At 43.3% G+C, this 11267-nt stretch overlaps 1 protein-coding gene across 3 annotated transcripts; it reads right to left on the bottom strand.

The window, feature by feature from the left end:
- Positions 1-1645: 1645 nt before the first annotated feature.
- Positions 1646-11262, bottom strand: LOC142952551 (chloride intracellular channel protein 4-like). 3 transcript variants are annotated; one of them, XM_076094332.1, is made up of 8 exons: positions 10776-11262; positions 9292-10670; positions 8338-8916; positions 4270-4379; positions 3400-3525; positions 3211-3317; positions 1973-2154; positions 1646-1807 (listed from the first exon to the last, which is right to left on the bottom strand). In XM_076094332.1, exons 1-8 carry the CDS (start codon positions 11260-11262, stop codon positions 1646-1648), a joined length of 3132 nt encoding a protein of 1043 aa, XP_075950447.1. The 3 variants fall into 3 exon arrangements, with proteins under 3 accessions (XP_075950447.1, XP_075950448.1, XP_075950449.1); XM_076094333.1 differs by lacking the exons at positions 8338-8916; positions 9292-10670 and adding an exon at positions 4755-4778 and having other exon boundaries at positions 10747-10889; XM_076094334.1 differs by lacking the exons at positions 8338-8916; positions 10776-11262 and adding an exon at positions 4755-4779 and having other exon boundaries at positions 10505-10521.
- Between the last annotated feature and the right edge of the window lie 5 nt (positions 11263-11267).

Raw genomic sequence — 11267 nt, 5'->3', positions numbered from 1 at the left:
AGGCTAACGCAGGCGAGCTAACGTTTGTTCACGCATCACGTTAGCTAAAGTGTTTGCAACTGAAATCTCTAGTCCTGTTCCACCTGCACTGCTTCTATCACTTTATAACGGCAGGACTGGAGGGAAAACTTAAGTTTTTTAGTTTTTGACCAGCTGGTCAAGAAACACAAGCAGTCAGATGATCCGATAATTAACCGACTAACAGTTTATCACTTTATTTTTAGGCCAAAGTGAGACAGAAGGTCATGAGGACTGATTCTGGTGCAGTCGTCTTACACTACTCTGATGTGGACATCACTTCATGTCCTCAACATGTGGCCTTTATTTTCTTTGCTGTCTCTATTGCTGTGAAATAGTGTTGTGCCTTTTGATGTTACCACCTATTTAAATGATCATCACATGACATTAGGATGGTTTATACCTGATGCTTTAGTCTGGTGATATTTAACTTAGCTACAGATCTTGTGTATGTATACATATATTATGCATTATGGTGTTAATGTTCACTACGCACAAGTGTGATAATTAATAATTATAAGTATAAGTTAATAATTTTCCAGTCTCGGAAACATCCGTGGCTCCCAGAATCCAATGCATTCACATGTCGATGGTAATATCCCAGACACAGATCAACATTGGAGGTCATGGTCATAAGACATCATAATGTCTTCTACTCCAAAGCTCTGAAACAGGACCTAGAGACACATCTTGAAGAATACTTTAGAAGGTTTTCGGAGATATTATTATTTTCTTTTTTGCCGCAGGTTAAGAAGAAATGCCTGTACGCTAAATATGATGCTTAACTTTAGCTTAGCATAAACTGTGAAAACAAGTGGCTAGCCCAGCTCTGCCCGAACAAAATAAAGATGCACCTCTAAAGCTCACTAATTAACATGTACCGTACAAAAACAGTTCCACGCTGGAGCTATTTGTGGGTCAGTGTGTGCATTGTTCTTTAATTTCACATATTTGGATGTTGCCATGATTTTAAATAAGATTTGATTTTCAGATTCCATACATTTATATGCTAAAGGTTCTGATTCAAATTCACAAAACAAGTTGTTAACTAAACTCTGTTAGATGAGCTAAACATTGTTCATTGTGCTATTTATTTAGTCTTTGCAGTGAACTTGGACCGGCCATCATCTGAAAAGTGAAACTAATAATCATTCTACAAAACCTCTTGTAATTATTTGTAGAATTATAGGTACAAAGACACAATAGATGACTGTGCAACCCAACCTGTGAGAGCACACACACACACACACACACTGAAGACTTGTACACACACAAACAGGTAATCAGGATGAGGGCTCCACTTCCAACTGATGCAGCGATATTACAGTTAAAAGTTAGGAGTTAATAGATGTATTAGTATGGATCGGCCTAGTCTATAACCTGGAGCTCATATTCTTCATATAGCTTCCTACATGGTAATGTAAGTTCATCAGGATTCTCCCACCAGTTGGATTTCTTTCCTCATCACCAGTATTCTCCATTCCTTACCACTACCCTCATCTCTCTTGTCATGCTTCCTTGTCTGCTTGTCGTACCACCTACAGTCACACATGATACATCTCTCCAGGGTTTACTAAAAGACATTTTCCTCCTGTCGGTTCTCTCTCATTTTTCACCCCCCTTGCTCTTATTTAATTTGCTTTGCCACATCCAGATAGGCAAAGTGGATCTCCCTCTCAGCGGGGCAGGTGCTGGTGAACTCCTCCCTCTGATAGGCGCAGTTTAAATACCTCCACACCCCTGTCATCTCCGCTGGGATCTCAAAGCCTCTGTATTTCTTGGCTACGACCTGCAAACAGAAAAATTAAACCACGAGTGAGTTGACAGGTGTTGGGAACATTGTTGGAGTGATCTAAGCAATCCTAATATTCCCAGAATGCATTATCTCTTAGATTTGGAGCACATAAACACATTGTAGACCATTCTTTCCCTACAGTATGAAATATCAGTGAACCTTCAGGATGTGTAGTTTAGGCAGCAGGTTGCAGTCAGCCAGGGTGAGCTCAGACCCGTCTAGAAAGCTCCTGGAGGACTCGGGCAGGTCTCCTGAGGCGTCCGCATCAATCTCCTCCGGCAGGGGAGTCCTCAGGAAGTCATCAAGACGCCGGAGAGACTTCAGCAAGGTCTTCTCTAAGGCTGCAGATAGAGATAGAGATGGAGCAGTAGACAATGGATCAGATGATATGATAGCTCCTTGAGTAACAAATATAACCGTCACATTAAGACCTTAAGAGGTAGAGATCTCAAGCTATATACACATTACAGCAGAGCTGCATGCTTTTGGCCAATCAGAGCAGCCTAACAAGCTGTAAACTCAACACTGACACATTATCACCTTATAAAGTTGATATGGTGAGCATGTTAGCAAACAGTCCACATCCACATCCAGCAGACACAGAGCAACATCATAGTTCAAAAGTCTAATATTCTGTCTCTCTGAGCTCCATTTTTGGTCTCTACCACCTTTAGAGACTAACATCTGGCATCTTAGTGCTCCACAATGTTCAGCAGCTAGTCTCTAATACCAGCTTGTTTAGTTTGGTTAAATCAAACCCTGGAGCATTTACCCCCTGGGTACGGTTTGTTTAGACAGGTGTGAACACAGCAATCACACTTGGGTACGAATCCAAATAGCTGAACCGAGACCTTGTTGATGAGGTGGTCTAGGTTCGGTTACAAACAAACTCTTGTACTGTAGCCAGCTGTGCTGTGTGATTAATACATTTTATCCGCAGATGTGTCTCATTTTCAAACTGTATTGTTTGCATAAAGTGATAAATGCAAACAATGTAATAATTAATGACCAGGACCAAGATCAATGTCAGTAGTTGTGGCATTGGAAAGTGGCACGTTAATCTATTTCTGGAACAATCTGCTCTTCTCTCACTCTTTGTTTACTTCCGAGAGTCTTCCTGCATTGTAAATGCTGCCACGTGAACACAAACTAAACTCGAGGCTACATGCATTATTGTAGCAAATTGGTACCAGATTGAGACCAGAGCAAATGAACTATAGTTAATTTGCTCTGGTCCCAATCTGGGAAAACACCTAACTGTGTTTCTGCTATTCGGTTATTTTCATCAAAGCTTTTCAGCCCATATCAGTCGGCCTGTCGATCCCTTTGGCTGGAACAAAAACCCTTTTCCTGAGTGAAATCATTTGAAGCCAGCCCTCACACATCCTCTCTCTTACCATCGTTGGTGTCTTTCCTCGGGTTTTTGATGTAAGCTGAGAACTTGGCGAATACATCGATGCCCGCTGTGTTGGCTTCAGGATGTTTGGGAGCCAGTCTGGGGTAGCTGACGTTAAAGACATGTTAGAGTAGTCCACTGAATACCCCTGTAGACTTGAAGTAAATGTGTGTAAATGTGTGTCCTGTACCGTGGTGGGATCAGTTTCTCCTCCAGGAACTCCTCGATCTTGTTGACATCGACCTTGACTTCGCCATTAAAGGTCACAAAAGGAGGGTTTGTTCCTGGAGCGAGGTCCTGCAGGTCAGCCGGCTTCCTGACAACACAAAACATACAACATACGGTGTAGACACCAAGAAAGACAGAGACTACAGTAGACTTATGGTTGTTGCTCTCGCCTTTACACACCAGGGACGAAACAAACAAAAATATGGAATATTCGTTGAGGATGCTCAAACCTTTATCATGGAGACCGTTGGTGTCACTGATCCTGACCTGTCAGCTTTTATAGTATAGCTTTCTTAACGAATACATGTCAGTTCTGACACATATGATGTCCATGTTAGCGTTGGCTAATGCACTTGGTAATAAATGCTTTTCTATACGTTACCTTGACAACAAACTATGTTTACCCCTCTTTTGTCTCATTTAACTATCACAATCAAGTTCGACTGCTTCACCTCCCCAGCTGTTCTCTTTATATACGGTCTTTATCATCTTTACTTGGTTTATCACTGTCTGTGACAGTCTGAATAATGGAAACTATGGGAAAATCTACTCATCCCATGAGAAAGAGTCATTATTATTATTGGCTGTCTTGTTTTTATCGGCATTCAAAATTAGCACAACATTTAATCAGCTGTGAAAAAATACTAATTTGGGGATTTTGTTTCATTTGCGTCATTTCAACCACAGAGACTTTCTTTCCTTAGACAAAGAATAAAAGCTTCACTGAATGTTCTACATGGTGAGCACAAAGGTCTAAATGCATACCAGAGGAAAAACTAGCATTACGGGCACATCCTGCCAATATAGAATGGATGTGTGTGGAGCATGTTACCGTTTGAGGTCGACGGTGGTGACGTTGAAGATGACTCCTTTAAGCCACAGGATCATAAAGAGTCTCTGAGAGAATGGACAGTTACCAATGCTCTCCCCATCACTTCCCGCCTACAGACAAACACACACACACCAGTGCAGAGTTGAGAGAATGCCATAGATCACATAATACAAAGCCTATAGAGTGTCAGTGCCTATATTTTAGACCTGAGCTATGACCAGGTCATAGCGGTCTGTTGATAGTTGAACAAAGACAGAAGCTCCTCTGAGAGAAAGACTGGAGGTGTATGACATCACCATGACATCATGTGACATCAACATTTTTTATGACCTGGCCAGTAAATCCACGGATTAACCTTGTGTCTGTGGATATACCTGCACTTATCAACCATAACCATGTGAGTTGACCTGACTAAACCCAACCTTTCCCCAACGCTGCCATTCATGGATGCATGTAATTAGGGAAGGATTCTACTCATCACTTACCTTTACAAATAGCTCAATGGTAGGGAAGCCCAATTTCTTAACTGCAATGTCACACCAGGACATGGTGGCCAAGTGAAAGGTGGTGTGAAAGCTCACACTCCTCTGAAGACCCCTCAAAGACAGCTTCCCCCAGTTACCGCAGTAACAAAAAACAAACCCCAACAAAAAGTATAATCCATGTTTAGTTCGTCCAAAACAGCGGCCCTCTTATCCTTTCAGCCACGATAATATACCACAAACCAGCACCATGCCTGTCTGCCTGTCTGTCTGTCTGCTTGTCTGTCTGCCTGTCTGTCTGTCTGTCTGTCTGTCTGTCCATCTGCCCGCTCCTCAGACTGCTGCTTGGTTTTTTCTGCTTTCTCTGGAATGCCAGTGTCTCCTCCACACACAAATCCTCTTTGTCAGAACGAATATTAAACTCAGTCTCAAGTCAAAATATGTGTGTGTATTAACCACATTGTGAGGGTAAAATATGTTCACAAAGTTACAATATGAGAATAAAAAGCCATGTAGGAGCAGGAAGCTGAGCATTGCTTGAGGTTATGGTAAGGGTTGAAGCAAGATGTAGTCTTTAAAGGTGTGTAGTTGAGATCAAAATGAAGACTGAACTTTAAGATGGGTGTGGTCCGAGTAAGGGCGCCAGATATAGGGGGGTAGTCATTGGGGAAGGTGCCATTGGGCCACTTTATGCACCTGGTCTAATTTAGTGTCGTGGCTTAGTTTACATAAAATGATAATCTGACTTGAGGTCAATGTCTGTGTGAAGTTGGGAGGCACAGAATAGTGCATGAGTTCCTTCATTTCCCAGAGGAGTGGGTGGGAGTGGAATCTCAAACACACACAAAGTAACCAGTGTGAATGGAAAGATGTTTTTCACACCCACAGCAGCTGAGACGTCTCTTATGTTTCCCACACTCAATACATCCAATATGGATTCTTTACATGAATCAGTAGCAGTGAGACAGTGTAGTGTAAGTACATGTGCTGTACATCTCCTGGGGGGGGGGGGGGGGGGGGGGGGGGGGGGGTAGGAGTGTAAGTAGACGGGACAGCTCGGTTCAACAGATCAGCACTGGACCACAGCCAGTGCCACGGATCTAATTATAATGAATGCCCTGTGTTAAAAACAACAACCAGTAAACCTTGAGTCGACCCTTGGTGCTGGGCTGTTAAACATAATGTACATGCAGCATTCAGTTTGAGGAGAGTATGTGTTCTTTCCAGCAACGCTGTGCCCAGAGCTCTCAGCACCAAACAGCAGGCTAATCAGCTTACAGAGTGAGAATGCAGAGATTAACCGTGCGTGCAACAGGCAGCAGCACAGCTCTGTTATTCACTCATTAGTGCCCTAACACCAGCTAGACAGAGTGTCAGACAAGACAGATGACATACTGTATTTCATGACAAGTCACCATTTTATTAGTTCGTCTGGTGTTTTGTAATCATGAAAGAACTTCTCAATGAAATCCTCCACAGACCTGTATTTACTGGCTGGCTCATTGTCTCAGTGGGGGGGAGTAAAGCCAGTCTAAATTGTGTCCTTTGGGTGCTATTAAGTCCAGCGACACAGAAGGACGCTTGAGCCTTTCCATTATTTTTCTACTTCAGTCTGTGCTGCCAACAGAGTGACCATTGTTTGAATGTGAGCTCCCACGGAGAACAGGCTTGTTGTGTGTACGTGTGACGATATTAGTGCATTTTTTCATGGTGTTAAACCTCTCTGCTGGCCTCTTTTATTTCCGCCTCACTTAGGAATGTGCTGCTGAACCAGAGAGCAAAACTGACCTCTGTGTGTGTAGGTCTTCGCCTGATACATACATTAGTGTTCATTCAAGTTTAAGAATGGACACCTACATAAACTCACCAGTACAAGCTTCACAAAGGTCAAAGTTCTAACAAGGTTATTGCATTGGCTTGTATTGTAATATGTGTGTTCTTGTTATTTTGTCCGCAACCTTCAGGATTGCATGCATGGAGCTATGTAGGCTACCGTGCCGGATGGATTAGGATATCACTGACTAAAAGAGATGAGGTAAGCAGATCAACAGCTCTGAAACACTACAGTCCCTGAGAGGTTTGTTTCGTTATGTCCTGGATATAAAGCAGCCAAATACTGCTTTATTTAGTATTCAATAATAATGATGAAATAATATCATCATACATAGGTAGGTGCGATAGTACATGTACACCTTATCAGTGGCATGTCAGTTGAGTCTGCAAGCTAACCGTGTTGGATGGCTTGGTTTGAACTGATTATGTTAAGATTAGCGGGTGGCTAAATGTTCAATTCTACTGTGTATTTATTACTCACTCAGAAAAGTAGCCACAGTACAACAACAATGGAGCCATTAACAACATGCTTGTAGGTATGTCTGTGTCTGCTGGAAGGATGTTTTCGGCTAATGTGAAAGGATATAGTTGAACATTTATGTTTGAATCTGTTCACTCACTTACTGTGATATTTCTGAGGCAAAACAGACAGAAGAGCACAATTTTTAGTTTTAGTTCCGAGATGCCACGGGACATTCTGCCTGTCCAGACCCGGTAGCCAAAATGGCTTGGCTCAACAGCGGCCTGAATCCGGCATTTGTGTTTGTGAGAGCCATGCCAGTCTCCTGATGAAGGATGCTGCAAAACTGGCCCCAGTTTACGGCTCCAGAGCTGTTCATGTGCTGCTAATTGGGACTTTTTTTTCGTCCACATTTCTCCCGAACGTGGCCTTGGGGCAGCCATGTACCTGAGCCGCCTCATGTTTGGATCTGCGGTGTCACAAATGCAAGGGCCATTCTACCTGTAGTTAGCCAAACTTAGCTGACTATATGTATTGTGTCCAAAAGCTTCTAGCCGATGGCTTCCACATTCAGTACAAAACAAATCAATGTGAATCTTGCATGGAGTACATTTACAGAAAGAGTTGGTTTCCATGGCAGTGTTGACTCCCTAACTGTTAGCAAGACTTCAAAGCCCAAATAGAGCTGCGTGGAAATAGTACAAGCGGCTGCATTGGTTGTTTTAGGTACCAGTGAGCCCATGAAACACAAACCAGGAAGTCTGCATTTTCACGTGTTTCATTATAGGTGGACACGTCAACTCATCAGTGTACGCCAGTGTACTTCTCAGCAAGTCATAAATACTGGTTGACTTCTTCCTGTTTGCATGACACATTCTGTGTGTCATGGATGTCAATTGATCGAGTTTAAAAGCTCATCACACATCAAAACACTGCACAGCTATTAAAAGCACTGTAATACAGGAATTTACAACTCTGAAATGATTTCAATGCGGCATTCAGGCAAACTAACAATGGGCCTTTTATTGGTCAACGCAGTGTATTTGCCAGAAATGTCGAATTGCAAAAGTTGACAGAAGTCAAAAATGAATTGTCATCTTTTAACTGTTGTTTCTTTTTTTCTGTTGTGTTTTGTGTGGAGGTCCTCTGTATGACTCTAGCTTTCAGCTTCATTAGGTCATTATAGGGTGCTAGAACCATCAAAGTCATTGACCTCGACCAAGAAACCCTTGTTTGACTCAGGGATGACATACGGTATGTTTACAGCATGTGTCGGTTCATATGGTTCATTACCTTGACATACAGGGAGATCTCGTAGTCCTGGTCTAGGGGTGTTCTGCTGTTCCCTCGCCCAGGGGCCAAAGGGCTCTCCTTCCTCTTATGGGAGATCAGTTTCACCTCCTCTCTCTTCTCTTCGATCATCTCCTCCCGCTGGGGGATGTATGAATGGCCATCCTCCAACAGCACCACTCGTTTTTTCTTTACCTGATCATCCCTCTTTTTGGGTAGGGAATCATGTTTGATCACTGACTTCAGCTCCTTTATCCAGTCCTCCTTCCTTGGAGGACTTTTCTCTCTCTCATTTCTTCCCCTCTCAGATTCCCATACGTCTTTTTTCACAGGCCTCAGTTCTTTCCTCCAGAGTTTAATTTCTGGTGCACTCTCTTCCTCAGGTTGAACTTTTTTAATCCACTCATTATCTTTCTTTCTGGGTGACAGCACTCTTGCCGTCCCCCATTCTTCCATCCTTAGCGGCTGTGGCTCACGACACAAGATCCCATTCTCCATTGCTTGTTTCAGTCCTTTAACTCTTCCATGTATATCCAACTCTACCTCTCTGTTGTCATCGTTTGGCCTCTTATCCTTTTCTACCTCTTCTTTTTCATCTTTCTGTTTCTCATCCTTCGCTTCCTCTGCTTCTTTTTCATCTCTCTGTTCCTCTACCTCTTCTTTTTCATCTTTTGGTTTCTCGTCCTCTACCTCTTCTTCATCTCTCTGTTTGTCATCCCTCTCTACCTCTTTTTCATCCCTCTGTTCCTCATCCCTTTCTACCTCTTCTTTTTCATCTTTCTCATTCTTATCCTTCTCTACCTCTGCTTCTTTATCTCTCTGCTTCTTATCCTTCTCTACCTCTGCTTCTTCATCTCTCTGCTTCTTATCCTTCTCCACCTCTGCTTCTTCATCTCTCTGCTTCTTATCCTTCTCCACCTCTGCTTCTTCATCTCTCTGCTTCTCATTCTTCTCTACCTCTTCTTTTTCATCTTTCAGTTTCTCATCTTTCTCTTTAACAAGTTCAAGTTCCTCTTCTTGCAGTTCTTGATTATCTGGATCCTTTGTCTCCGCTATAGTGTGTTCAGAAGGGGGTGTAATGGTGGCAGGCTTTTGTTCTTCAAGTTCTCTCCTCAGACTGTCCTCTATCTCCTCAATATCATCATCTAAAACCGTCACAGGCTCTTCCGCCATCTCTAACTCTCCTTCCATTGCTTCTTCTTCTGCTCCTCCTCCCTTCTCGTCTTCTACAAGGGCCTGCTCTCTTAGCTGTTCTCTCAATTTTTCTCCCCAATCTGTTCCTCCTTCTTTGAGGAGCTCTGAAGGATGTTCTTGCAAATCACCTCTCTGCTCTGTTGTGGACTCATTATCGTCTGAGGTGCCCTCTTCTCTAAGGTTATCAGGTACATCTGCACCTCCTTCCTCTAGTTCAAATGCTTCGTCCACCTGGTCCAATTGCGCATCTCGCTGTTTAGCTAAAGGTACCTCCTTGACACACTGAGGTACTGGTTCTGGGAGATCTTCCTCAGCCTGGTTTTCAGCTTGAGCAATCTTATCTTCTTGCACTTTTAGATCACTTCTTCCTCTGTGCTCTTCCTCCCCCATTGACTCTCTACTAACTTTATCACCCGTCTTCCCATCCTCTTCCGTACTGTGTCCTGTCCCATCCATCACTAGAGTATTAACCTCACCCTGTCGCACTTGCTTCTCCTCTTGCTGCCTCTTGTTGATCCCTACCATCCTCGTTTCCTCAACCCCTCCTTCTGTCTGCTGTTCTTCAGAGGGTTCAAGGGCAACGTCTGGTGTCTCTACCTTCTGATTTACTTCACCCACTATCTCTAGAACATCATCAGGAGAGGTCATTGCATATTTCACACACTCATTGGTTTCCTTATGCTCAACCTTTGCTTCTATGCAATCCTCCTGCCATGTGATGTGATTATTACTGGTGTCAACTTCCTTTTTGCTGGATTCTGCATTGTCCTTCTCATCAGTGTTTTCCATTTTATTATTCTTCTCACTGGTTAATTGGTTGGTCTCATTGGCCACCAGTTTAATTGTAGCAATTGTACCAAAGGGTATTCCATTGTTGCTAACAGTTGAGGTTTGGCATAGATCCTCTTGATAGTCGACTTGTTCTTTTATCCCGGCGGTAACAGGGGTCACATCTACTGCTGAGTCCTCAAAGCTTTCTCTTACATCACCATTGGTGGGAAGAGTAACAACTTCTGCTTTGTCTGTGTTATCTGAACACAACTGTGGACCCTCTCCCGGCTCTTCCACAAGAGTACCTGAGTCCCCAACATGCTCTGCATCATCAGAAGTGGACACCATCTGGTGGTCTTCCAACCCATTGTCTCTGTCAGTGGTCTTATCCTCCCTTACCTCTGTTTCCAAACTTGCTATCACTGCTTCTTGTTTATTTTCTTCATCTTCCTTGTCTTCTTCTTTTTTCTCATTGCTGTCTAATATATACGCTTGACCTTTCTCAACCTTAATCAATGCTGAAAAGTGACATGGATTTTCAATCATCGTCTTTGTGTCTTTTGACTCTTGTTCACCTTGGGTCTCTCTTGTCTGTTCTTCTATCATTTGGTGCTCTTCATCCCCCACTTTTATTCCTGCCTCCCTGTTTTCCTCTAGTCTTGCACCTCCTCCCTCCCCCTCCAGTATAACTTCATTTGGTAAGAGGGCCTCTTGGATAATCCTCACTTCCTCCCTTTCACTCTGCTCTCTGCTGTCTCCTTCAGCTTGCCCCTCTTCTGCTTCAGTCATCATCAAAACCTCCTCCCCTACTTCCTCGGCTAGTTCCACCTCCTCATCATCTTCTTCTCCTTCCTCATCCTCTCTTCCTCTCTGGGTATCCAGGTCTGAACAGATATCTAGTGGGCCATAGACAATGGTGCCATTTGACAGGTCTGGGTTTGGGCAGGATCCTGACTGAGCCATTGGGA

The sequence above is a fragment of the Anarhichas minor genome, unplaced genomic scaffold (assembly GCF_050575085.1).
Source record: "Anarhichas minor isolate MPS153535 unplaced genomic scaffold, ASM5057508v1 ptg000018l, whole genome shotgun sequence".
In the NCBI taxonomy this organism is placed as follows: Eukaryota; Metazoa; Chordata; class Actinopteri; order Perciformes; family Anarhichadidae; genus Anarhichas; species Anarhichas minor.
Note: the sequence above shows the minus strand (reverse complement) of the source record. Positions and strands in the feature narration are given on the sequence as shown.